At 40.1% G+C, this 27805-nt stretch overlaps 1 protein-coding gene across 1 annotated transcript in view; it reads right to left on the reverse strand.

Moving 5' to 3' along the window:
* Nucleotides 1-27805, reverse strand: part of side-VIII (sidestep VIII) — a 961237-nt gene that overhangs the window by 126579 nt on the left and 806853 nt on the right. The window contains exon 8 of the mRNA XM_065223526.1: nt 5927-6060. Coding sequence (XP_065079598.1) covers nt 5927-6060 — 134 coding nt within the window. The remainder of the gene's footprint in view (nt 1-5926; nt 6061-27805) is intronic.

Raw genomic sequence — 27805 nt, forward strand, 5'->3', positions numbered from 1 at the left:
TTTCGTGATGAGTGTGTGAGTGTTGACCACATTTGGCGTTTATTGCTGCAATGGAAGCGCTCTGCCCCCCGATGGCGTAACTGCCATACAATGAAACCACTGGAAGTGGCTCCAGTTCTGATGGAGGAGGCTTTTTGGATAGCGGAAGATAAAACGTTTAATGTGTTGTAACTTTTGGCTATAGTTGTAAGATGTATTGTATAGTTGGAACCTGGGACGCGCTGTAGAAAGCATTGTGGAAGCCCCCAATCCCTCTGACCCAGTCCTGCCATCTGCCGCCTCCGATCTTCATAGTCGTTCCGGGCCTGTGGTTGGATGTGGAGAGGGGGTCTTCCAACCTACTCACTACGGCGAGTATCCACTTGAGATTGTTCATGTCCATTCGCCACCTGATGTTTCCATGACTTCCAGGGAAAACGCCTTACCTCGTGCGACCACTGACCGTAGTAAACACGACGCCATTTTCTACTACCAAAACGTAGGCGGAATGAATTCTGATGTTCTTGACTACCACCTAGCTGTATCGGACCGGTGCTACGATGTCATCGTTTTTGTCGAGACTTGGCTCGATTCTCGAACGCTTTCCATCCAGGTGTTCGGATCCGAATACGAGGTTTTCCGCTGTGACAGAAATCCGAAAAACAGTCGGAAATCTACTGGAGGTGGTGTTCTCGTGGCAGTTCGTTCCGGGTTAAAGGCGAGAGCTATTGAAAACGTCTTGGCAGTTCGTTCCGGGTTAAAGGCGAGAGCTATTGAAAACGTCTTGTGGAACTGTGTGGAACAAGTTTGGGTGGCCGTAGAACTGAGCGATCGCACACTGTACCTATGTGCGGTGTATATTGCACCTGACCGGGTTCGTGACAACGAACTTATCGATACCCATTGCCGGTCCGTTTTCACCATAATGGAGAGTGCGACACCAATTGATGAGATAATCGTTCTGGGTGACTTCAATCTACCCGGCATTTCCTGGAAACCATCTCACAGTGGCTTTCTCTACCCAGACCCTGTACACTCTGTATTTCATACAGGATCAGTTAGCCTCAACGAAAACAACCGTAGCCTGGACCTCTGCTTCGATAGCGTTCAGGACACCGCTCCTTTCATCTCCACGGCACCTTCTCCACTAGTAAAGCAAGTACATCATCACCCTCCCTTGGTTGTTACTGTTGCTGACAATCACGATCGGGTCTTTGACGACATTTCCACGACCGTGTCATACGATTTCCGGAAAGCCGATCACCGTAGTATCGTCAACGTGCTATCTAGTATAGATTGGGAGAGCATCCTCGATTCCGATAATGTTGAAACCGCTGCGCAAACATTTTCACATGTCTTGGCTTATGCCATTGACAGGCACGTTCCGAAAAGAGTTCACCGTAAAATTTATCATCCTCCCTGGCAGACGAGTGAACTGCGTAGGTTGAAGTCGACCAAGAGAGCCGCATTAAGAAAATTCACTAAGTATCGTACGCTTTCGCTGAAACGTCACTACGTTAGGCTCAATTATGAGTTCAAGCGAGTTAGCCTTAGATGCTTTTCGCGATATCAACGAGGGATTCAGAGGAAACTCAAGTCGCACCCGAAGTCATTCTGGAATTACGTAAATGAGCAGCGCAAGGAATCCGGCCTACCTTCTTCAATGGTGTTGAATGGAGCAATTGCTTCCACTCCTCAGCAGATCTGTCGCTTGTTTTCTGAGAAGTTCGCCAGTGTTTTCACGAATGACGAACACGTTACCCTAGCAGCTAGTAATGTTCCACTGTACGGTCAAACACTGGGTGCGATGGATGTCAACGTCGAGATGATTTCCACTGCCACATCACAACTCAAGTCGTCCTTCAATCCAGGACCCGATGGCGTTCCATCCGTATTCCTGAAAAAGCATATCGCCAGCTTGCTGATGCCAATGCTTCACCTATTTCGATTGTCCATCTCGAGTGGTACATTTGCATCTTGTTGGAAATTCGCACATAGGGTTACGGTATGTAATGTGGGTCTAGTCCTTTCATTCGGCCTATCACGCAAATAAATAATTAATTAAGGAATATTACACAAAAAATAAGGAAAATATTGATCACTGATGGTTGATAAATGTGTACCACACACAAATCAATTTATATCACAACATTTCAATACATTTTCAGCTCTCGTAAGTAATAAAACTGGTTGAGAATATCACAATGTTCGGAGTTTTTAGCCGCCATGACTTATAAGGTTAAGATGGGAAGGTTGACTGACGATCATCAAATGGCCTGATTATGGCATTTATTGATTGGAATTACCTGATAATACACACTAGACGTAAAACTTACAGTTGCTGTTTGAATATTTTATGTTTATTTTAATTGTTTAACAACGTTTTCACAAGTAAAACATGGACCCAACTTTAGGGACACATTTCTTTTCTATGTTCCTAACTATGGCCCATGAAATTCATTTGACAGCATATAGCAATAAGAGTAACGTCAACAATGTTGTTTTGCATTTGGATGATAAGGAACGAACAGGAAGGGAGATTTTTTCTGCCAAACCTGTATAATGAACATCACAATGTTCTGATTTAGATATTCTGCGGTCAAAAGACGATAAGCGAAATTTTTAATTTTTAATTTTTAAATTGAGTGATTTAATGTAGTTTTCGTAAAATTTTCTCTAAGAAATGTTTTGAGGAATGAAGAGCATTAAGTTAACAGTGATAGTGATAAAAAAAAATACATCAGAAAACGTTACCAAGAGCGTTTTTTTGAGGATCAAACAAGATAGGACGAAGTTGCATCCATAAATAGACCCAATTTGGGGACAATAGACCCATATTACATACATTTCCCTCGTGAGTTATTGTCTTAAAAAAAGTAAGTTTTTCAACTTTTCGTGGTTTCTGATAGCAAACGACATGATAAGCATATCTAAGCATACCATTTAGCAGTAGAATATCGTTTGCAGGTAAATTCATTGATGAGTTATGATTAAAAACGTAATCGATGGCTGCATATTAGACCGAGGTTAGGGACGTATACCCTATGTTTCCTATCCACAAAAAGGGCAGCAAACGGGATGTGGACAATTATCGTGGAATTACGTCGTTGAGTGCAGTTTCGAAGTTATTCGAGTTAGTCATCATGGAGCCTCTACTCTCTCATTGTAAGCAGTATCTAAGTGGTGATCAACACGGCTTCACTTCCGGTCGTTCTACTTCTACAAATCTGCTGTGTTTGACATCGTATCTTACGGAAAGCATGGCAGAGAGGACTCAAACAGACGTCATATACACCGACTTGTCAGCTGCCTTCGATAAGCTAAACCATGCCATCGCGATTGCCAAGTTGCATAGACTTGGGGTCAGCGGCAACCTCTTGCGATGGTTTCGTTCATATCTCAGTGATCTGACAACCGGTCCAATATCTATCTAGCTACGTCAGGAATACCTCAAGGAAGTCACCTGGGACCTTTGATTTTCTTACTCTACTTCAATGACGTGAACTTGGTCATCGAAGGCCCACGACTATCGTATGCAGACGATCTTAATATCTACCTACGAATCCGCTCGATTGATGACTGTCACTTCCTTCAACGTCAGTTCGAAGCCTTTGCCAGCTGGTGTAATTTGAACCGAATGGTGGTTATACCCACTAAGTGTTCAGTGATCACTTTTACTCGGAAGAAAGAACCAATCACATTTGAATACAAACTTATCGGCACTGTAATCGACCGTGTGAACCATGTGAAAGATCTGGGTGTTATTCTGGATTCTCAACTTACGTACAAGCAGCAGATTACGTACGTTGTCGACAAGGCGTCTAGGACATTGGGAATTATCTTCAGGATAGCAAAGAATTTCTCCGATATCTACTGTTTGAAGTCACTGTACTACTGTTCCTTGGTGCGATCCATTCTGGAATATTGTTCTGTGGTCTGGAGTCCAAATTACAACAATGGTGCTGAGAGAGTTGAGTCCGTTCAACGCCGTTTTCTTCGAATCGCTCTGCGGAAGCTGCCTTGGAGAGACCCATTTCATCTGCCGAGCTATGAAAGTCGTTGCCAGCTGATTGATCTGGAGCCTTTCCGAACTAGAAGAGACACCTCTAGGGCCCTGTTCATTGCGGACACTTTACAAGGTAGAATTAATTGCAGTGCAATCTTGGGGCAAATCAACATTAACGTCCAACCCCGTGCGCTACGTAACAACGTTATGCTGAGATTGCCACTTCAGCGCACAAACTATGGCATGAACGGTGCAATAGGTGGGCTGCAACGAGTGTTCAATCGAGTTTCGGGCATCTTCGATTTCCATATGCCTCGACAGCTGCTAAGAAGATACTTCTCATCGTTCTTTTCTGGCACAGTTAACCGTGAATGATTGTGCGTTTTATTTATGTATTTTATTCTTAGTTTTTATTTTTTGATTAACCTATATAAGTTACTTAAATCATCATTGGGGCTATACACAGCCTGTTGATGCAGACAAATAAATAAATAAATAAATATAGTGACCAAGAATTCTCGGCTCTGTAAAGTTATTTCGTTTGAGCCTTATCAAATAAATTAATAAACAACAAAAAAAAATCTCATTTTGATAACACTCATGATCAGTACCAACCCAAAAATCCCAACGGACAGCTCTGGAAACGATAAAGCGATTACCATTTGTGTTACAGATCATGATCATATGAAATAGCGATAATCTCCGATCATCATTATCATTGAAAATTCCCCATATGAGACAAGAAAAATCAAATACTCCATAATATAGGTATTTTCAGAACGGGGATGACGAATAGAGATCGAAAATCGATGTCCGCTGCAATTTGTAAATCCAAGATGGCAGCCATCAATATCAGAAAACTATCAAATACCCTGAAATATGGGTATTTTCGGAACAGCATGCAGATGCAGATGTAGAAAACTGATGGCTGTCGCCATTTTGGAATCCAAGCTGGCAGCCATTGATTTAAGAAAACCTGTACCTTACAATATGAATATTTTTGGAACCGGGATGACATGTGTATGTCGAAAATAGATATCCGTTGCCTTTTTTTAAATCCAAGCTGACAGCCATTGATTTCCGAAATACTGTCAAATATCCTACAATATGGGAATTTTTGGAACCGGAATGACGTGTTGATGTCGAAAATGTCAAATATTTTAGATTCCGATTTTGTGGAAACCTAAATCATTGTAGCTCAAAATGTAATTACCAACATTGCCCAAATTACTCCTAATGATTCGACCCCCTCAACATCAAACAACACCCTCTCAAGTAGTACTCTTTCTAATAACCCAAGTACCGACAACCCCGAACATCGTTGTAATAAAAGAATATAATTAGTACATACACTACACCATCGTTCATCCGTCCGTTCGTCTTCCTAAGTGCCGTTACGCACTGCCCTGCGTTGACCTCTCTCGAGAATAATAATATAAAAAAAAAACACTAGCGCAAAAACCCGCATGGTGTTTTTGCGGGTGTCGAGTGAAATGACAAGGATTCTGCTGCCGGATCAACAGACAGCAAGCAAAAAAGGTCCCCGGGAGGGAAAAGCACCAGCAATAAACCGAAACGACATCAGATAAGCGAGAGGATATAAGTATTACTGAGTGCAACCTCCGGCGCGGTACCGGATGGAAAGGTCCCTTGACGACGTTGGAAAAAAAATAATTCAGCAACCCCTTAGAGACACTGTCCTCATTGGCAAGAAACTCAACTTGTTCCTGCACACACACAAACACACACACACGCAAACAGGACAGCATAAGGATTAATTTATTTTTGTGATGTATGAGGAATGTTGTTGTCACTTTCTGGAAGGATGTATGGGCGGGGGGCTACGAGGAAAGGTAATAAAGCAACTTCAACACATGTGCACACTCATTTGTTCTCGGAGGGGGGGGGGGGAATTAGTCACATTTTATAACGCCAACTTACTTGATGCCGCCAGATAACTTTGTACACCCACGGGTTGGACTTGATGTTGCACTCGAAGTAGACGTCGGCACCCTCCCGGATCGACGAGGTGTAGTTGTTACTGGTGCCATACTCCAGTGTCACCACGGGAACGTCTACGGGTGGGGAAAAAAGAGATAGAGAAATATGCATGAGCCAGGAGAGCGGAATGCCATGAACAATTTATTTATACAACTCTTTTTATGTGGGGACGAATTCTTACACTGCACGGGTTCACCGAACGAGTTGAGTTGGTTGACACTTTTGTAGATGAGCTTCATTTATGTATTTGCAAGTATTGTTTTGTATCGATGAGCACAAAGTTTTGATTTTTTGATGTGTATGGAAGCGTCGAAAACTAGTGCTGATGATGATAATTGTCTACCACTTTTTAGGACAGAAACTAACTCCGATAGCAGTGGGTTTTCCTCATTTTTTTTTTTATTTGATCAAGCTTAATAATTTTAGACAGAGCTGGAATTAGGGTGTAACAGTCCTTGTAAATAACGACTTCTATAGACGATTTTTAGGAACTCAAGGCACGCACACGCAAATCAACATAACCGTCAGCCCTAGCTTTCTAGAGATCATCGAAAGAAGTCATTGTTTACAAAAGCTGTTACGCTCTAATTCCAGCATATCTAGAATTGTTCCCTACATGTCACTGTATGAAGGGCTAAAAACGGGTTGGGTGGATCGATAGGCAAAGCTACCTACACGCCATCACGGGAAATTGAAGAATCACCAGCAGCATGATCATACAATTGGTCAAAAACAAACAGTGAGAAGGATGCTTAAATGTATGTGAAGAAGAACCCGCCCTTTATCCACGAAATGTTAACACCACGGAGTTGACAATTTCACTCTCCCCATCCAAATCGCTGCCCTGATGGTTCCTCTCAATCTCCAAAATAGGACTTATTCTTCATCTTCTTCATCGTGTTCTATATTCTTCTTCTTCTTCTTTTTCTCCGCATATAAGCTTATTACGTGCTCTCAACTCAGTGTTCTAGAACTTTCGATGCCTGTACCATGTTTGCATTAGTATAATTGTGTGGCAAGAACAGTCATATACTTTGCCCATGGAAGTCGTGACAATTTCCTACCCTAAAAATTCCTAGACCGGACCGGGAATTGAACCCAGCCACCTCCAGCGTGGTCTTGCTTTGTAGCTGCGTCTTTATTGACTGAGCTAAGGGAGGTTCCAACATATTGTATATAATGAATTCTGAAACAATCAGAGTAAAATAATGTGGACATGTCTCACTAAATTCTGCATCGATGGATCCTGTCTCATGGCATTAAAGTCGCCATCGTCTTTCTCCACTTGCTCAGATGCTTCTTTTACAGCAGTTGTCAATCTTCCATGCACACATCACTAAAGCTGGGTTTAGGACTAGGCAAGTCAAATGATCAACTCAGTTGAATTCAATTGGCTTGAAAAGTTGAGCCTGGTCCAACTTTTTTCAATTCAAGTGATTTGATCAAGTCAGTTGAATGGCATGATTTACACGTTCAAGTTAGTTGAATTCAACTGACTTGATCAACTAACTTGCCCTGTCTAAACCCAGTGTACAGGGTGATTCAGAATAACTGTCACCGATTTCACAAATATGCAATTCTCAATGGGTAAAATGGGTATATGTTCAAGTATTTTTGTTTTTAGTGTGTACAAATATCAGCTTGTATTGATAGTAGGATTTGAAATTTAATTCGTTTGTGATTTCAAGTAGCCATTGACGTCAAAATGGAGCATGGCATATATCTGTAAAAAAAAATCGTGTGTTATCTTTTAGAAACTGAAATCTTTTCGAAAGAATGTAACATTTATTTTTGCATCATTATAGAGGTACAAAGGAACCATGCCTAGAAAATCTGTTCAATATCAGAGCTTAAACGCATCACCAGGACTCAAAAAGTGCTGAAACTCAAGCGTGCGTGCCAGCTGTGGTTAATTTTCATGACAAATGTGGCTGATAATTAAGGAAAAGGGAGAGAGATTTGAAATAAACTATGCTTAGTTGAAGGTTATATATGTAGAATATCTGGAAAATAATGATATAAAAAAATTCACGCAAGCGTTCAATCGTTATGACCATTTTTAAAAGGTTAAATCAGTTAAAGATCCATTCTAAACACAGACACTAATTTTATATTGTACAGTTGCAGTCATCTATCCATCTATCTATCTATTTACAGGGGTTGAGAGAAATATAGGGTACTAGCAAAATTTTGTCCAACTTTGGACTGTTGTAACTTCGTTAAATATTGTTCGATTTTCAATCTTCAAGAAACATTCGACTAGAAAACTAATCAAATTTTATGACGGGGCAATGGAAGTGACCATGGTTACTGGATACCGGAGATATTCTGGGTTTCCTGAGGGCATGTCTAAATTGATTAATTTGTGATGAGTTTTTCTCAGGGTGTCCGTTACTAATCTGTATTTTTTGTTCATATGCCAAAAATAGAACCGTTTCCAAAGCAAATGACGCACCAAGAGCTAAAATCGGCTCAGAATCAACCAAGATATGGCCATTTCCCTGGAATCGGTCCTGAGGGAGGGTTCTGAGTGCGGTCAGTTCTTTCATTCACTTAAAACATGCCTCTTTCTTCATAGTTTTTTACCAATGGGCTTTCTATAGACTTTGAATGGATCATTGACTACATTGGCCACTTCCGGAACCACCGGAGTGCCCTTGGGGGAACCTGTAGTAGGGGACAAATTCATTTTTACAAAAATCATGCCATGTGACACCTCTTTCTTCATGGTTTTTCATCAGTAGGATTTCTTAAGACTTTAAATGGATTATTGACCACATTGACCACTTCCGGAACCACCGAAGTACCCCCGGGGAACCTGAAGTAGAGGAACATTGCATTATTACACCAAAACATGCCGTACAACACCTCTTTCTTCGTGGTTTTTCATCCGTAGGCTTTCTATGGACTTTAAATGGATCATTGACTACATTGACCACTTCCGGAACCACTGGAGTACCCCCGGGGGAACCTGTAGTAGGGGAAAATTGCATTTTTACACCTAAACATGCCGTGCGCCCGCTCTTTCTTCATGGTTTTGCATCAGTAGGCTTTCCATAGACTTTGAATTGATCATTGACCACATTGGCCACTTCCGGAAGCACCGGAGTACCCCCGAGGGAACCTGTAGTAGGGGACAATTCCATTATTACACAAAACATGCCGTACGACACCTCTTTCTTCGTGGTTTTGCATCAGTAGGCTTTCTATAGGCTTTAAATGGATCATTGATCACATTGACCACTATCGGAACAACAGGAATGCCCCCAGGAAACCATATGTAGGGGACAATTTCATTTTTACACCAAAACATGCCGTGTGACAGCTCGTTTTCCATGGTTTTGCATCAGTTGGCTTTCTATAAAGTTGAATTGGATCATTAATTACATTGGCCGCCTCGGAACCACCGAAATGCCCTCCGGAAAACCTGCAGTAGGTAACAATTGCATGTTTACGCCAAACTGTGGCATACGATAGCTCTTTCTCATGGTTTTTCATCAATAGGCTTTCTATAAACTTTAATTGGATCATTGATCACATTTCCAGCTCACTGAACCACCAAGAGGCCCCACGGAAACCTGTAGCAGGGGACAATTGCATTTTTACACCAAAGCATTCCGCATGGCAGCTCTTTCTTCACGGTTTTTCATCAAAAGACTTTTTAAAGACTTGAATTGGATCATTGACTAGATTGGCTGCTCTCCGCACAACCGGGATGTCTCTGGGGGAGGGAACAATTACATGTTTGAACCAAAATGTGCCGTGCAACAGCTCTTTCTTCATGATGTTTCATCAACAAGGTTTCTGTAGAAGTGGATTATTGACCATATTGGCCAGTTTCGAAACCATCGAGATGCCTCCGGAGAACCTATAGCTGCTCTTTTTTCATTACTTTTCGTCAACATGTAAATTGTGACGATATGAAAAGATATGAAAAGTTTTGTATACACCGATGAAAATTCAATAATAACATTGAGAAAGATTTTTTCGGAAGCAAGAATTGGCCTTGGACTCTTCTGGGAATTGAATCGTACGGTTTATGAATTGTTTCAATAGGTATTTAATACCAATCGTCAATCAAAAGTTTTTCCACCTTTTTTACAGACGTCGATGGTGCGAACACGCTCCTCACTCAAATAGGAAAGCAACGAAAACAACACATTTTACTCCAGGGGTGCATTTTAGTTCATTCTTACATAATATTCAAATTTTGCTTTTGTCTGTGTTCATGTGACTATACTCACACGCTGCGAGTATGTAGTAAGATCAGATTGAAAAAGAGGAAAAGACAAAGATGCTTATACATTCTTTGCGATTCATTATGAAAAATGTAAACAATGAACATTGCGACCAAGATAATCATAGCATAGCCTTGATGTTGACTTGCATCTGTATTAGTATTTCGAAAATCAGCTGATAACCTGTTTTCCAGTTGTTGTGATCCATTCAATGCTATAGAGAGCCTACGGATGAAAAACCATGAAGAAAGAGGTGTCGCATGGCATATTTTTGCATAAAAATGAAATTGTACCCTACTTCAGGTTCCCCGGGGGTACTTCGGTGGTTTCGGAAGTGGCCAATGTGGTCAATAATCCAATTAAAGTCTTTAGAAATCCTACTGATGAAAAACCATGAAGAAAGAGTTGTCACACGGCATGATTTTTGTAAAAATGCATTTGTCCCCTACTACAGGTTCCCCACAGGGCACTCCGGTGGTTCCGGAAGTGGCCAATGTGGTCAATGCTCCATTTAAAGTCTATAGAAAGCCTATTGGTAAAAAAAACCATGAAGAAAGAGGTGTCGCACGGCATGTTTTGAGTGAATGAAAGAACTGACCGCACTCAGAACCCTCCCTCAGGACCAATTCCAGGGAAATGGCCATATCTCGGTTGATTCTGAGTCGATTTTAGCTGTTGTTACGTCATTTGCTTTGGAAATGGTTCTATTTTTGGTATGAATAAAAAACACAGATTAGTAACGGACACTCTGAGAAAAACTCATCACAAATTTAGCAATTTAGACATGCCCTCAGGAAACCCAGAATATCTCCGGTATCCGGTAAACATGGTCACTTCCATTGCCTCACCATAAAATTTGATTAGTTTTCCAGTCGAATGTTTCTTGAAGATTAAAAATCGAACAATATTCAACGAAGTTTCAACAGTCCAAAGTTGGACAAAATTTTGCTAGTACCCTATATTTCTCTCAACCCCTGTATCTATCTATCTATATATCTATATATCTATCTATCTATCTATCTATCTATCTATCTATCTATCAATAAGATAGTGTGTGAGAAAATTTACGAAAAAATCTAAGGGTACCGGTGGGATTCGAACCCACAATTCCCATTCAGTACACGGGTGCACTGCCAATTATACAACGGTGGTCCTATATGGTCTACGGATGTATTTGGTTAATGACAATTGAGTTTCGAATCCGTTTCCCACTCTAGTCTTTTTGCGCAAGCGTTATGTAATACACAGCAACCCTTAGATTTTTTTTTTCGCAAATTTTCTCACACACGCGTCTCTTACCGATGATATGTGCTTTCCTCTCAGTATGTTCAAACTATCTTATAAACAATTAAATTGACTGCAAAGTCGCTAAACCGCAAATCAAAATATCTATCTATCTATCTTTTTTCTTCTATATAAATAAAAATAAAATGGTGTTCGTACGTCACGGTTTAACTCGAGAACGGATTGACTGATTTGCAAGATAATTTTTTGCTTTGGTCGTCATGGGCCCCGAAGGGGTTTATATCATATCCAGAACTCTAGCAAAACATGTGAAAAGGGCCCATATGCCAAAGTGTAACATTGAGTTATTTGCATACACTGAAAATAAAATTTCGATTATACAACGAAATCGCTCGTTTATTCTTTTTGTTTCTTTGTTGTTTTCTGCAACGAGATAGATTTATACATTGTATGAAGCTAGTTTCGTTAGAACTGCCACACTTGCTATCGCTACACCCAACCAGCGGTCCACAAGTGTTGGTTGTGAAAACCGAAAAATGTGGAGTGTGTTAGCACAAACGAAGAGACAGACGACTAACTGGCGAAGAAATCAATTAAAATAATGTGGTTCGCTGTAATAGAATTTTCTTAGAAGCTTGTGCCATCAGCCACCAGATGGGCTAGTATTTTTGTTTTGATTTGAACATAGTTGATTTTGTGTGCAATATGATCTTTGATAGTGTGCAAAGAGTGTATCATTTTGTCATTTTTTTATGCATCTCAGTTTAGAGTAGAGTGAAAGAGATAGAACCAAAACATTCTAGTACATTTAGTGTTGCCATGTGGTACAATCCAGTAGTACTGGTGTTGCCATGTGGTACACTGAAAAATTGCAATAGCAGATGCGTCACCAAAGTTTTCGAGCCGCTCCGTCTGTCACTTCGTTTGTGGTGTTAGTGAGGACGGGGAAAAAATAACTTCATCGTTGGAAGCAATAAACACGACAAAAAAAAAATTAAAAATAGGCTTCAGACCTAGTAAGTAGTATGGCGTACCAAGTAGTGTTTTTGTTGAGTTGTGCTGTGAAAATAAATTCATAATTTCGTGTGAAATAGTGCCGTGTGCCACGAAAGGACTATTCAAACGCGTGCCCGTTGTGTTTTTTTAAACAGGATAAGTAGAGGAAAGGTATAGTGAGCTGTGGCGGTAAAATTTTATTTTGTGTTCTCCTACCCTGTATATGTCTGCTGCTAACAGTGTTAGCGTTTAATTTGGTAAAATGGATGTGTTTAATGTATGCGAGCAGTCTATTGCTATGAGTGGGCTCCCAGTTACATGTGTAGGTCCGTGCAATGGAACGTTCCATTTCACTTGTGTGGCACTCACTAAGACTGCGGCCAGGCTTATAGCAGATAATGCAAATGTTCTGTTCAAGTGTGATAGTTGTCTATCAGATCAGAGTTGTGACGAGCAGAATGATCTGATCTTGTTCAAGTGTGATAGTTGTCTATCAGATCAGAGTTGTGACGAGCAGAATGATCTGATCTCGCGCGTCAAAAGGATAGAGGAAGAGATGAAGAAGCTTTTTCAACTCTTGGACTCGATCACTGGCATGCGAGATCACAATGCTGCTCAAATGGTCTTGAAAATTTAATTTGTGAGAAATTGGATAATATGAAAAGTTCATTTTTTAAAATTGATGCGGAAAACCAGCGCAGTTCATCTAGGACGATTCAGTCAGAATCGGACCAAAATACCAGACGCAAAAAACGTAAATTAGTAATTAGTAATAGTGATCATGATGATGATGATGTTGTTTTTCAAGAAAATGCAAGCTTTGCGGATGTTGTAAAAAGACATAGTCGTGCTAGTCAAAGTAAAACTAATAGTAACAGTAACAGTAAAAGTAACAAACCAGATAATCGTAAGACTCGTTCGGTCATTGGGATTAAACCGAAAGAGAGATACTCGTAAGTTTTTGAAAACTCAGTTAGATCCAAAAACACACCAAATCAATAATTTTAGGAATGGTAAAGATGGCTCCATTATTGTTGAGTGTGCAACAGGAGCAAACGTAAGTGATGTGAAAAATGGTATTGAAAGCAATCTGGGGGAAAAAAATATAGTGCTGTTGTTCCCACTTCGGTGCCAAGATTGAAAATAGTGGGCATGAGCGATCAGTATCCCTCGGATGTCTTCATTGACTACTTAAAAGGTCAAAATGAAGACATCGCTGTTAATTATGTAAAAGTAGTGAACATGTTTGAAAATCCACGCTTCACGTATAACAAGTTTAGTGTTGTAATTGAAGTCGATGTCGATACGTATAAATGTTTGTTATGTGCGAAAAAAGTATATATAGGGTTTTATCGGTGCTCGATAGTTCCCGCGATTAATGTGTTGAGATGCTTCAAATGTGGAGAACTTGGGCACAAGAGCATGGATTGCAAAAATTGTGATAGATGCTCTAGGTGCAGCCAACAACACAAAACGTCGGGGTGTACGTCAACTGTATTGAAATGTATTAATTGTTTGAAAATGAATAAAGAACGAAAAATGAACTTGGACGTCAACCAGGCTGCATTTAGCTCGGAATGTTTGCTCTATAAAAGGCTTTTTGATCAGAAGAAAAGCAGCTCAAGTTCTAGGAATGTGAATCAATTCGATTTTTAGAATTTTAATATTGCGGGGTAGTCAAAAAACTACGTAGCATTACGTCAGATTGTTGAGGAAAAACGTCCTCTTTTAGTTTTCTTATCTGAAACTCATATTGTAGAAACTGAAGCTTTTGATCAGTATAGTATTCCGGGATATATTGTTGCTGCTTGTTTATCACATTCTAGACACACTGACGGTGTTGCTATTTATGTCAAAGAATCAGTTCAATTCAACCTTCGTACCAACGAAGTTATTGATGGCCACTGTTTCTTGGGCATTACAGTTGTACGTGGCATGAAGATGGGTAATTATGGTGTTTTGCATCATTCTCCCAGTTCTAGTGACCAGCGTTTTGTTGAAGTTTTAGAGAACAGGCTTGAGACGTTCATTGATTCTAGTAAATTAAATATATTGGCTGGTGATTTTAATATTAATTGGCGTGATAACCATAATTCGAATCATTTGAAGCGTTTAGCTGAGTTTTTTTTTTAATTTAAAGCAAACGGTAAATGAGTATACGCGTATTTCCAGGCACAGTAGAACTTAAATTGACCACGTTTATTCCAATTTTGATTCCATTTGTTCAGTTACGGATACTGATTTGAAAATGACCGATCATGAGATTTTAGTGATTAATGTCTTAGACCATGTTAACGATAACGATAATTTTGTAAAATTGAAGTGCTGGAGGAAATATTCGAAGCAAGCTGTTTCGAATCTTGTTGAGAGGAGCCTGGATTTTCCATTCGCGGCCGGTAACTTAGATGAATCTACAGCTGTTCTTGATAACGCTTTGAAAACGTGTACCAATCAACTAGTTGAGCAAAAGTTTGTTTCTTTGAAAAACTCGACCCGCTGGTACAATTTGGATCTTTTGCGTCTGAAACGGAAAAGGGACAAATGGTACAAAAAGTTTTGTAGATCTAATAATGACAATCATTTGACTAAGTACACAATCGCGCGTAATAAGTATTTACAATCGATAAAGAAAACTCGTTGTGAATATGTTCAAAGGAAGATTGATCAGCATCAAAACAACAGCAAAGAGTTATGGACAATTTTGAAATCTTTATTAAAACCTAGTAATTGCAAACCGTGGTCCATAACTTTTAATGGCACATTAGAACAGTCAGAACAAGTAATTGCATCTAAGTTTAGTGATTATTTTGTCGAAAGTGTTTCATTGATTAATCAATCAATTGAATTGGTCGATGAACCTGACGAAGTAAAACAGCCAGTTAATAGTAGTTGTAGATTTGAAGTTTTTCACCCAATTACATTGCATGAACTTAGAGTTATTTAGTGTGATGATTTATTAGCTAGAGAATGGCCCTTCGCTCATTTTCAACTTCTATTCAATTTTCATACTGCCGTACTCTAACGGAACTATCCACCTACCCTCTTCTAAAGATCATTCTCTAGCTAATAAATCATCACACTAAAGCTTCATGTTAACATTTCCAACCAACTCTGAAAATCGTTAACTTCGCGTATGAAGTAACATAAAAAACACTTTGAATGTAACAACTCAAGGCGGGAGTAGCCGTCAACAATGCTGATGATGGTACAGCACGCAACAACCACCCTACTGCTTTCTCTCTGAGATGATCACGTTGGTCATGACGCGAGGAGCAACACAATAGTTGGGTAAAGAAGAACTGCATTATAACACACCATCGACTGGAAATGCTCTCGCAACGTGGGGCTTTAGGTAGTGATGAAAACGTCGCTAGAACTATTCCACAGCCGCAGTCAGTTTATGAGCAACAAGAGGGACGCACATTTTTGCCTGTGGACTTGGAGACATACTTCTATCTTGAAAACTGTCGCTTTAATGGCCCTTCGCTCATTTTCAACTTCTATTCAATTTTCATACTGCCGTACTCTAACGGAACTATCCACCTACCCTCTTCTAAAGATCATTCTCTAGCTAATAAATCATCACACTAAAGCTTCATGTTAACATTTCCAACCAACTCTGAAAATCGTTAACTTCGCGTATGAAGTAACATAAAAAAAAAAACACTTTGAATGTTAGAGTTATTTGTTTTTCATTAGGAAAATCGGCTGGAGTAGATAATGTTAATGCTAGAGTTATTCAAGATTGCTTTCATGTCATTGGCCTTATTAATAAATCATTGCAGATTGGACATGTGCCACAAATTTGGAAGGAATTCTTAATGATTCCTATTCAAAAAGTTGCTGGAACGATTAAAGCCGAAGAGTTTCGTCCCATCAACATGTTGCACACATTAGAGAAAATCTTAGAACTTGTTGTTAAAGGTCAGCTGTTGGCGTATTTAAATAGCAACTCTTATTTTATACCAGAATAATCGGGATATCGGGAAGGTCAATCTTGTGAAACTGCGTTGAATTTGGTGTTAGCAAAGTGGAAAGACAACTTGGAGCGTAAAGATACGATTGTTGCTGTTTTTTTGGATCTGAAACGCGCTTTTGAAACAATTTCTAGGCCCTTACTGTTAAGTACAATCAAGCACTTTGGAATTACGAGTACTGTCTGACAGAACTCAACGGACTGTTTTTAATGATTCTGTTTCCAGTCCCGTGGGGAACAACCTTGGAGTGCCCCAGGGAAGTGTATTAGGGCCCCTTTTATTTATTATGTATATTAATGACTTGCGACGTGTTTTACGGTTTTGCGACATTAATCTTTTTGCAGATGATACTGTGTTATTCATTGCAGCTAAGGATTTAAAAGTTGCCGTCTCACACTTGAATGAAGATTTGCAGTAGCTAAGTAGATGGTTGAAGTGTGGCAGTTGAAATTGAGTACAAGTAAAACTAAATTTATGGTAATTTCGCGGAATCGATTAAATGATAACGTCTCTGTTGTAATTGATGATGAGAATATTGATCGCGTTCAGGAGATTGGTCGATTGAAAAACGATTTAACTATTGTCAGTAAAATACAGCTATACAAATCAATCATCTCTCCTCATCTAGACTTTTGCCCATCCATTTTATGGTGTTCTATCTATGGTGTTCATTTTTAAAGTAGTTAAAGGTTTACTGCCTCGATATTTGTGTGATCGAAGTGAAAGAGGAAGTGACTATCATAGATATAATACTAGAAACGCGGATGAAATAAGAACACCACATTTTTTGACTTGTGTGTCACAGAATTCATTATTTTTTAAAGGAATAAATGTTTTCAATTCGATGCCTAGACAGGAGTAGAAAAAAAATAGTAGTTCACAGAGGTTTGAGCCTCGCGCGCGTATTACGAAAACATTAAAAAAAAAAAATGCAATTTTGAAGCTTATTTGGAAGATACTTTGGGTTAGTAGTAAGTTTTCTGGCAAATGTTGGGGGTTCGTGAGCATTCCTGACATTGCTGAAAATTATGATAGCATCAGATTGCGGGGTTACTAGTGTAATAGGATGCTTTGTTGATTGTTCATTAACTCTTGATCGCTTGTAATACTTATGAATATTTTAGGTGGACAAAAAGGCGAACTAAGACTTGGACGCCTAAGCTTTTTCACATTTATATCGCTGTGAAGCAACTGTAAGCTCTAGAGGGAATTTATATCTGTAAATGTAACCAGCCCGTATTTTTTTGCTAACCTGGTTAAAATGTTTACATTTAATTATCTTAAAGATAAATCGTCCAGTCCAGCTCAAACCTTTGTAGGGGTAAGAGGTGGGACCATCATCATCATTCAGACCGGACTCGAATAATGAACCTCGCGATAGTTAGATCTGTGCTTTATCCATCGCGCTATCTGTGCTACGAGAAATGGTAAGGCTAAAGGTAAATAAGAGGCACTCATGAAACGGTAGTGAGATTTCGTTTGCTTTTTCTGATGCTTGCATGTATTTCTTCTTGTATATGTTAGGAGCCAAGAAGTGCAGTTGTTGGTTTGATTGTACGAAGTTGAATTGGTATATTATACGAATATGGCGTAATATCAACATTGCACCAGATGACAGGAAAAACGAATGTTTCGTACCATTTCGGTCTTCGGTCTTCAGAGGAATAACGAAAATACATGTCAAATACTGTCAAGATGCAGATAGTCATTGAAGTGGAATGGAAAACCATCGCAAAGTGATGAATTCTGTCTGAATGTAAATGTTTACGGAAAATCGAATCAGAAGATTGAAATTGGGTGAGTCTCAGTGATAGAAAAGGTAATTGGTAAAAATGTCCATGTTTTCGATACTAAAGATAGAGGGATTTTTGTGTGCTATCAGTTGTGATAGAAGCGGGTTCATACGAAAGGAGTTACCACGATCGGTTAGTTCATAGTCTTGAATTGTCGTTGCAGCCAATTTAAATTCACTGTTTTGGTCATTTTCAGTTCTTCGATCAAAAAGCGAACCATGCCGAAAGTTAAACGTATCAGTATACTATAGGTCGCAGTACACGTAATACGAGCCATCAAAGAACCTTTCGGGCAAGCCAAAATGAAGAACAGCGTAGTCTAATTAATGAGACTACGTGAGTCCATGTCGCTCGAGCACGATCACAATCACAAGATGTCCACTAGACTTATGCAAAATTTGATATTTTCGCTCCACAGTGTTCAAACGGTTTCAAATCGGGTCCTGATTAGCCTCCGAAAGTTTAAACTGATTTGATAAGAAACTGACTTGGCACAAACCATTTGAAGTTTATATGGAAATTACTAGGGGAAAACCAAACTTTTTGTTCATTATCATCTAGCCTTTTTCCATATTGTACTGTTATGGGAATTTTTATCAGCTACAACTTTGCAGAAAATCGTTTTTCAGCCAAACGTCAAATTAAATAGTTATTAATTGTTTAGAGTTTCATAATATTATGGCACGATTAAGCAACTGTATTGTGGGCAACACTGTATTCTGCAGTGTGACATAGTAGTCATGATTTTTATCCTCTATTCAACGCGCCATAAACACCAATGTTGCCTGCTGAACAGTTGATTGAGCATTATCATAAGACATCAGTGACTTGAATCATTAATAATTTTTGTTCCATAGATTTGATCGAAAAGTGGTCTTTGACAAAGTTGTAGCTCAAAAAATTTTCAACAAGCTCAGCTATCATTTTCTAAAGTAGAGTGAACTGGTAAATTTTGAGATAGATATGAACCGAAATTATGGTTTCTCAATAGTAATTCCCATATAAACTTCAAATGGTTTGTGCCAAGTAAGTTTCTCACTAAATGAGTTCAAATTTTAAGAGCCTAATCAGGGCTCTATTTGGAACCGTTTGAGCACTGTGGAGCAAAAATTACAAATTTTGCATCAGTCTAATGTCCACGTATCGCAAATGGAGGTAAAGGGATTAAGTAGAGTCGGTGTATAATGAGTCACGCCAAGAGAAAAACAGTTGAACTCGCATCACGGTTTTTGAACGATTCCTTTTCTTTTAACTTGGCAACAGAGGACTTCTGCATCAACTTCAAATGACTTCTAGCGAGGAAAAACATTAACGGCTGTAGTAAATCATTATATTATCAGGGATTTTGTCGAATTATCTTAAAGAAAAATAGTAGAAATCGTCATTACTGATCATAACAAAACGTATCGCATGACAATGTAATGCTCACTGCGTGTATATGATCATTTCTTCGATTATATTTTATATTTAATTGCAATACCTTTCGTGGACCTTTCATTGCATCGTAATGCTTGTTTACTTTGCACGATAGGTAGCCGGTTTGACAGTTCAATAGGTAGACTTGGCTTCACTCTTGGCGTGACTCATTATAAACCGACTCTAGAATTAAGAATTTCACACGCTCGGGAAGCGGTAAATCGAATAGTCGGTGTCGGACTACACAATAATTTGTACCGTCGAGTGCGCAGGCGATCGAACTTGACAAATGTACGTAATGGCTTAGTATTTTTTTACGATTCAACGATAGATTACACTGTCGACATATTGTGTGCCCTATTGAGTATTGTAAGGCGTTAAAATTTCGGAATGAGACTCACTAAGACGAATGGTGGACAGCAACATCGAATAAAATTCCAGAATCTGTACAAACGCTCCAGACCATTCTGGAAGGTAGTCAAAGTCCTGAAAACTCATCCCAAACCCGTTCCACCTCTCAGAGTCGAAAATGATGACGATCGGCTTTTAATTACCCCACAGGAGAAACGAAAGGCGATCGGCGAGCATGTTGCTTCATCGCATTTGCTTGGCTCGACTATCCAAAGTCCGATCGAAGATCAGGTGCGTTAAAAACATAGATGTCTCCCCTTGTGTCGTGCCTCCGGCGGATATGATTACAGTATACCAGATTTGCTCAGCGCTGAAATTCACCCAGAATATGAAGGCTCCCGGGTTTGACGGTATATTCAACTTGATCTTGAAGAGACTCAGCATGAAAGTGCAGTCTCTTCTAACCGCTATCTTCAACAGATGTTTGGAACTGCACTACTTTCCAAGCATCTGGAAAGTAGCAAAAATCATACCGATCCGCAAACCCGGTAAGGATCCAACATTGTCTTCAAGCTACAGACCAATCAGCCTCCTTTCAGCGCTGAGCAAATTGTTCGAGAAACTCATTCTCAATCGTTTGCTCAAGTTTGTCGAGGAAAATAGCATTCTCCATTCAGAAAGGGGCACTCCTTCAATGATCAGCTAGTACGGGTGATATATAACATCCGAAGTAACAAAGCTGTATCCAAGTCCACAGCCATGACCTAGCCATGCTAGACGTTGAAAAGGCGTTTGACAATGTTTGGCATGACGGACTTGTGTACAAGCTTTGTGTGTTGTGTGTTGTGAATGGGTGCGATATCCTACGCAGGTGTGGAAGCTGCCTTCCTGCACATTCGGTTGCCGTCAATGGATGGCAATCGATGTCCGTCGGTGATTGGCACTAGAGTGCGGAACAGAGACCGACGTTAAATAAAGGAAAAGAAGAAGAACAATCAATTCAAATGTGTTTAGTCGGTAGTACCGCCACCTGTGACGCGTATAGTCAATAACCCTTGCGTTTGGCGTTTACACACTACCGCCATCTGCTCGGCGTACTACCCATCATAGTATACTCAACAGATGGCGGTAGTAAGTGTTCACTCGGCTGTCGACAGAAGCAGACCACTCTCAATGTGTGTCACGTGATCGTCTGTTTACTCGGCAGCAACCATTATGTGGTCCTCTTCATTGTTCTTCATCAGCAGTTCTTTCAGTCGATGCGTCGTCGACTTTGGAAAGCAGCCGTTTCGTGATGAGTGTGTGAGTGCTGACCACGTTTTGCGTCCATTGCTACAATGGAAGCACTCTGCCCCCGATGGCGTAACTGTCATACAATGAAACCACTGGAAGGGGCTCCAGTTCTGATGGAGGAGGCTTTTTGGACAGCGGAAGATAAAACGTTTAATGTGTTGTACCTTTTGACTTTAGTTTTAAGATGTATTGTATAGTGAACAAGAAACCTCGGCTCTGTAAAGTTAATTCGGTTGAGCCTTATCAAATAAATTATTTATGATATATTAAGATGGTGTTACGTTTAGTTTCGGTTAAAGTTAATATGTAGATGTAAATAAGCAAAATTAACGGTACAAAACAAAAACGTAAACGAAAAGTTTCCGTGTCAACGGTGAAACCGTATGCTGCATGGGTGCACTGCTTGACAGCTGACTTCATACAGCGGATTATATTGCACCCGGTTACGTGCTGAATGCAACCGAACCCGTCGGCTTCCGCTGAAAACAAAGGAGAAGAGTGCGTAGATAGGCAAATCGTCTTTGTGCTCTGAAAAGTTCGCGTTTCTGTGCGGAAAAAAAATAGTCATCAGAAAATTGTTGCTTGGCCCGGGTAGAAAATAACAGCTGCCGGTGCGGGAAGAGCAACTCGCGTGTGGTTATTGATCCAGGAGGAAGAAAAAAGCTACCAGTGCAAGAGGAGACAGCCATTGCTGTGGCATACAACGGATCTGTTCGGCCCTCAATTGGTGTTGACGAGACGGCTGTATCCGATTGAGATTCTACGAACGGGCGTAGCGAAAACGCACAGATCACTGGCTGCTCATTGACGTTCGTGAGACATCCAAGCCACAGAGGTCCATTTTGGAGGAGTCAACACCGCAAAAAGGTAACACGCTGTAGAAGCTTTTCCAAACCATAAAGCAAGCATTTTTCTCACCCAGACCGAGGTTTGGTGGGCAAACGGAGCGAAAAGATCCACCATCGTCTAGAGCGATCCCCTTGGAAAGCACCCAGAGCAAATTCGCGTGGTATTGCAAGGTTAGTAGCCAGCACACCTTCGGAGAATAAATCGGCTAAATTAACCTCTTCTGCAGGCTGACCTACGTTGCACGCATGACCAACGAACTGACTGGTTTACTAAAGGCGAACCGGTCGACATCCGAACAAGAAAGGCCTTCAAGAGAAGTAGGTCACGTGCTGGTTTGTGAGATGAGTCCAAACCTAACCTCAATTGGCCACAGGGCCTTTCTCTTGATTTCATTTTTTCCTCTTGCATTCCGGAGTTCGGTTTGCGATCGCAGCAATAGAAAACGGAGAGGGAGCGCTCACGCACACGAACGAGAGCATCGGTGGCCGATCGAGACTCGGGCAGCTACGTGCTGACTAAGACGACAGTGGTGGCAACCGGTGTGGACACGAGCGTCCGCGTGCACGGTCGAAGTGAAGCAACACTCGTTCGCTATCCGGGCGGAGAAGCGCTGGCTTGCGTGACAGCTCAGCGGACGAAGACAGCAGCAGAAGCAGGAAGCGAGGTGAGCCCCAGCGATTACGTTCGCTCGCTATCTAGACGGAAATCCAACGGTGTCGCACCAACACGGAAGTTGGTAGTGTCGTACGAGGGAAGCGGTACACGGTGCGTCCACGGCCGGAACGATGAAGTACATTCACCCAAGCAGTACCGGCGATGCAGGTGCACCCATCAGCAGCAGCCAAAGGTAGAAGATGGGCCCATCGTGAGTAGTGAAACTTTTATGAGACATAGTAGTAGAGTAGAAAAGAAAATGGCAGGGAGTTCTTGAAGAATCTCACAGTTGAGAAAGGAAAGTAGGAAGGATTGTCAGGAAGATGGTAGCCATAAAACACGGTTGTTAAGATGATGCCTTATTTTTGATTTGTTGGTGCACATTGCCTTAAGTGTTTGTGATTAGTCCGCCCTATGGTAGTTTTGCTCTACCGCTACCGGGGAACTTGCAACAATGGCGGTAGTGTTTTAGCAACGATGTTTTATATTGAACAATGTTCAATGTGTTATGTCTGTTTGTCTGTGCCTCAATGTTCACACTTGCGCGCAGGTACGAAGTATCACGTTCGATGTGCAGAGTACACCTGAGTTCTAAAGGTAACACGCGCGCTCAATGAACGTGCTCTGAAGGAATTGAAACACAAGCCCGACGCCGTCTATGTTTCGTGAAGACTGTTCGTGATTGTTTAAACAAGCGTATGGTACCCATGATCCGCAAACACGACGCCTCAGTACTGTTTTGGCCGGTTTTGGTGTCGGTTCATTACTCCAAGAACACGGTAGCTTGGTATAAAGCCAACAAGGTCCAATTCGTACCCGAGGAGATGAATCCGCGAAACTGTCCCCAGGCCAGGCCAATCGAAACTTTTTGGGCCCTGACCAAAGCATATTTGCGGAAACATGTAAAGGCAGCGGAGTCCGGTACAAAGTTTGCGAAAGCCTGGGAAAAAGTATCCAAAATTATTGGAAAGGTATCTGCGCTGAAGCTAATGAGTGGCGTGAGATCGAAAATCCGCTACTTGACTTACGACTTTCGGATCTCGGATTTTCTACGTTTAACTGTAAGAGAATACTATAGAGAACATGAATACGAAATCAAAATCCAATTTGCTGTAAACAGAGTTACGTTATCGTTTTTTTTTTAATGGTGCTTATACATTCTGGGACACCCTAAAGGTTTGATCAGAAACATGCTTTGATAAGCAATTTGTATACAGTAAGTTAGTTGTAGTTGTAGATTCGAGCTTCGAAACCCGGTGGATACGGTTCTGTTTTAAGTTTGCTCTCTGTTTTGTGCGTTCATTCGCTTTTATCGTTTTCGTTTTCGCACTCTGCCTCCCGGACGGTGTGTGATTTTGGTGGTTTTCTCGCTTTGTGGCAAGTTTTCCAAATCGAAAAGGAAACGTGATTCATCGTTTTTGCAAGAATCAGAAGAGATGTCACTATCTGCGTACTTGCTTTATTTTCTTCGCGTGTGTTCCCGGACCAGAAATTTGTGCCATAGTGAAGCGATCAAAGCCTGCGTAGGAGGTGTTGGGTTTTTAATCGTACTATGATGGTTTTGGTAATCAGATGCATTCTGCTGTGAATCCTGCGGTTTGCTTCCAATACAGGAACGGCGAAAGAGTGGTGAATGGTCTCAATGCTTCGGTGTGAAAAGAAAATGCGTGCTGGAAAGTACTGGCAAGGATGATGCATGAAACAGCTTCGAAAACATGGAAAGACAGGATTATTACAGATAGTTTTAGTGAGATCTTTCCTTTTGGATTTATTTAATTTTGTTTACATTTTCACATAGTCTTTACTTTATATTGCCGAATAGAGATTCCTAAATATATTCCATTTCCTACTAATACAAATGTTCCCTCCCGTGGCATCTATGAAGGTAGTATGGGTTCCCTGCACCTTCTTAACTAGATGTTGGACTAATTTTCCTTCCTAACCCCTGAGATTTTAAGGATATGACCAGGTGTATAATGCGATGCTTGATTTGCAGATTTTGATATGTGGGAAAAACCACTAGTTCCAAGTGTTTTTTCACGGTAACACACGATATTTCCTGCAAAATGTATTGGTGGGCCATTATATTTATTTATTTATTTACTTGTATACTTGTAGAGTAAGAGTTTTCTCTTATAAATTTCTACAATCGGTGTCTTCGTTGTTCACACCACAAATGCAATTCAATCCACTTTAACAAAAAGGTTCAAAACATAACTTAATATAATACAAAACTACTTTTAAATACATGCTATTCCAAACCTCAACCCTTTGCTCATTCCATTCCATTCAATTCCCTCCACTGAACCAGTTCAAACTCTCACGGTAGAATCCTGCAGCTGATTGTATAGATTGAATGTAAGTAGGAAGCTGATTCCATAGTATAATTGCACGAACAAAAAAGGTACTGCCGTAATGAGAGGAGTTATGCTGCGGTACTACGAAGTGTCTTACTCGAGCGCTTCTGAATGGTTGTAATTTTTCATGAAGATAGTTTGGGCCATGATGTATAATTTTGAATAAGGTAGCACAGCTTCTCAGTTTAAAGAATTCATAAAATGGGCAGCCCAAAAGCTGCCGTTGTAAGTGTGTTACTCTAGCGTATCTTGACAAATTGAAAACCCAACGTACGCAGTGATTTAAGGCAACTCTTAAACGATCCAAAGCATTAGCAGAAGCATTTAAAATCAGTTCAAGTCCATACGAAAAATGTGGTTTCAAAAGAGAGCTGAAAAGCTTGATTTTGGTTGATACCGATAACATAGCAGCCGTTAGCCTTAAATGTCGTAATCCAGCATAAATCTTTCCACATTGGGAATTTACTTGAGAATCCCATTCTAAATCATTTTGTAATATTATACCGAGATTAGAAGCCTTGTTAACAAAGTCAATAATATCATTATTTATAAAAAGATTTGGTAACTCAATGCGTGTCTGCCGTCTGGAAATAAACATCGCTTTTGTTTTAGATGAATTTATCGGAAGCAGATTTCTTGAAGACCATAGCGATACACACTTCAAATCATTATTGATTAGACGAGCCATTTCTTCTACAGATGCATCAATTGAACAGAGGTATAATTGAACATCATCCGCAAACATGTGGATCAAACAGACTTGCAATACTGACGGAAGGTCATTGATGAATAATGAAAATAAAAGAGGACCCAATACTGACCCTTGGGGTACACCTGATAATATATTAATGGGAGCCGAAAGATTACCTTCAATATCCACCACTTGAGTGCGAGCACTTAAATACGAATTGATCAAAGAAACAGCTTCACGACAGAATCCGAACTGGTGTGATAATTTCTTCAGTAGTTTTACGTGTGAGACCCTGTCAAAAGCTTTAGAGAAATCAATCAAAAGTAAAAAAGCAACTCATTTTTTATCAATTAATTTATGGATATCATCATGCACCTTAAGAAGTGATGAAGTTGTACTGTGCCCTGACCTAAAACCTGATTGGTAAGGGCTGAGTAAGTTAAATCGGTTAATATACTCTTGAATCTGAGATTTAAAAATCTTTTCAAAGGCTTTAGATAATGAACATAGGATACTGATTGGGCGAAGGTTATTCAAGCTAGTGCCTGCAGGCTTTTTCCGAATTGGAATAACTTTTGCGGTTTTCCATGCACGAGGAAATCTAGCGTCGAAATGAACAAGTTGAACAGGTAGGAAATCGGAGTTATTACGAAGGGTAAAATCAATTTGATGAACTTTAAAGGAACACCATCCATACCAATCGCGTTGGATGAAATTGATAAAATTGCAGACAAAATTTCCAAATCAGTGCAAGGAGAAAAACGGAAACCTTCAGCATTCAGTGGTGGTATCGTCGGTAATTCAGGATCTATCGTAAAATTTTCACCAAAAAAGGCATTAACTTCATCACTAGTATTATGAATCTTCACACTGCTATTAGAGTTTCTGGCAACATTCAAATGTTTAAGTTTTTTCCACAGCTCTTTACTAGAGTTAGCAGCTTCCAAGCCACTGCTCAAAAAATTTGATTTAGCCTTATTTATCAGACTGGCTACCCGATTACGAAGTCTTCTAAACTGAATATGATACGATTCAATTCTACTTGATATCCAAAGTCGATATGCAATATCTCATTGCATTCATTGCATTCAATATATCATTGTTGAACCACATCGCATTGGGATTGGACCGCACAGATCGCAGAGGAACGAAATTTTCGAAAAGATCAACTATGTGTGCATTGAAGAACTCGAGTGCCAAGTCAGAAGCACTAATACTATATAACGGGGACCAATCAAAATTTGTCAACGTACTTTGTAGTAGAGGGTAGTCAATACGATTAAATATAAGCCCTAAATAACTTAGGGACATCCAACTTTCTACGAGATATATTAAGTGATGAAAAAATTATATCGTGTTGAGAAAAACCAGGAGCAGCAACTTGATTGAAATTTAGAACAAAATCAGTATCGTTAGTTATCAGTAAATCAATCAGTGAACTTCCACTAGAGTAAAAGTGCGTTGGTTCATTGTTGACAATGTTTAATCCAAAATTTTCCAGAACACTGCAAAAGCGTGAAGTTCTAACGCTGGTTTTACTCACATCAATGTTGAAATCTCCAATCAAAATAACATTCGAATAATTAAGTGACAGTTCGGAAAGCTTTTGATCTAGCAAACTAGAGCAGTCAACTCTAGGTGGCGAATAAATAGCACCGAGGAGAAATAATTTATTGTTTACTCGAACTTCAATAAACATATATTCGGTTCGATTACAGTCTTCCAATTCCGTTAGAGAATCAGAGACAGCAATAACTCTGCAATCAAGATCTAGTTTGTGATAAATACAAATCCCCCCCTCCCCCTCCCCCCCCCTCTGCTGTACTTCCGATCGTTCCTTAAAGCTCGGTAACCATCCACGGCAATTAAATTATCGTCAATACTTTCATTTAACCAGGTTTCAGATACGCAAATGATATCAACTTTGCTACTAGCAAAACAATGCTTAAATTCGTTGAA

Source organism: Ochlerotatus camptorhynchus, unplaced genomic scaffold (genome assembly GCF_037179485.1).
Source record: "Ochlerotatus camptorhynchus isolate MF236.1 unplaced genomic scaffold, CSIRO-AGI_Acam_v1.1 ptg000193l, whole genome shotgun sequence".
In the NCBI taxonomy this organism is placed as follows: Eukaryota; Metazoa; Arthropoda; class Insecta; order Diptera; family Culicidae; genus Ochlerotatus; species Ochlerotatus camptorhynchus.